Source organism: Mesitornis unicolor, unplaced genomic scaffold (assembly GCF_000695765.1).
Source record: "Mesitornis unicolor isolate BGI_N332 unplaced genomic scaffold, ASM69576v1 scaffold20071, whole genome shotgun sequence".
Taxonomy (NCBI): Eukaryota; Metazoa; Chordata; class Aves; order Mesitornithiformes; family Mesitornithidae; genus Mesitornis; species Mesitornis unicolor.
Window position 1 is genome coordinate 9736 of NW_010164683.1, and position 1468 is coordinate 11203.

At 57.6% G+C, this 1468-nt stretch overlaps 1 protein-coding gene across 1 annotated transcript in view; it reads right to left on the bottom strand.

The window, feature by feature from the left end:
• Window positions 1-1361, bottom strand: part of ALDH3A2 (aldehyde dehydrogenase 3 family, member A2) — a 7343-nt gene extending 5982 nt beyond the window's left edge. Inside the window, exons 1-3 of the mRNA XM_010194398.1 lie at window positions 1200-1361; window positions 572-803; window positions 379-464 (exon numbers count right to left, since the gene is read on the bottom strand). Of these exons, the coding sequence (XP_010192700.1) occupies window positions 379-464; window positions 572-803; window positions 1200-1361 (480 nt within the window). The remainder of the gene's footprint in view (window positions 1-378; window positions 465-571; window positions 804-1199) is intronic.
• Between the last annotated feature and the right edge of the window lie 107 nt (window positions 1362-1468).

Consider the following 1468-nt stretch of genomic DNA (forward strand, 5'->3'; position numbering starts at 1 on the left):
TGCACTGAGCCAGATCTCAGGAAGAGCCAGGCCCAGCCAGCACCTAATGCAAACTTGGGCTTACCTAGAGGCAGCCCCAGCACGGCACGCAAAAGAGCAGTTGTTGCAGTGAGAAGCACAGACACACCTCTTTACAGAGCCGTGAACGTCAAAAAGGCTGTCACATTGCAACAGCGCTACGTGGGTGCATTATGTTACACAAACGCAGGAAAAATATGCCAACGTGTCTACGGACTCTAAGAGTAATTCAACCCTTCCTGTATGTTCTGCTTATCCTCCTCTGGAGAGAGTGGGCAACCGATGTGACTGCAGCAGCCCTTTGAGAGCGCGGCAGACATCTCCTCAAGACAATTGCATCAGGCACAGGGCACCACTCACCCGGTCAAGGTACTTGGGGAGGAGATCAGCCACCAGCCGAGCCGTGTTCTCGCTGACCTCCGATGGCTTCACCACCACGGCATTGCCTACAAGACAAACCCAGCACGGCCACTGAGCCCTCGGGCTCCTCTCCCACCTCCCCCAGCACCAACCCTCGGCCCCACAAAGGACAGGGGCTGTGGTGGATTCCCACCTGCTGCAATGGCTCCGACCAAAGGCTGCATGACCAGCACGAAGGGGTAGTTCCAGGCCCCGATGATCAGCACCACCCCCAGCGGCTCAGGGTTGATGTACGCCTCGTCCCGCATCGTCAGCAGGTTCTTCTTCACAGGTTGAGGGGCAGCCCAGGATGGCAGCTTGTCCATGGCCAGAGCCAGCTCCCCCATCACATTCAGGATCTCATGGCTGTATGCGTTGTGCCCACACTGCAACAGAGAACTTGAGGAGGGAATGGTGAAGGCACCCACCTCCCACACCAGCCCAGGGAAGCAAGGGTAATTCTGCTGGTCTAAAGTGTCCAACACTGGTAGTGCTGCCACAAAGGATCCCTGAGAGAAGACAGACAGCATAGGTCCATAGGGCTCAGTGTATGGCAGAAGCCAAAACCTGACGGCCAGGACTTGCCTTTGCAGTCCTGCCTCAGACTTACCTCCTTCTTAGAAATAGGGGCAGCAGACCTTGGCAGGCTACAGTGAGAGCCAGGACCATGGGGTACAGCAGCAAAAGCCATCTGGCCCAGCAAAGGCAGCCCCTGGCTTTCCCTTCAGGGCTGACCACTGATCCCGCACAGCATAAGGGAGAAAGCTCCCGCCAACCCAGACCTTGTGCAGATCCGCCTTGATGGCCGCCAGGATGTCCTTTTCCTTCTCCTGTATCATCCTCTGCAGGGCCTTCAGCTGCTGCATCCTGAACTCCAGTGAGCGGGACCGGCCTGAGTTGAAGGCAGCTCTCGCCCGCCCAACAACCTGCTGCATCCCCTCCATGGCTGCTCAGCGCTGTGGGGAGAGAGCAGCAAGACCCAGCTCACCATGGGCCTCCCTCCTACAGATGGGAACTTGTTTCCCACAGGCATTGGACATGCTCCCAACCC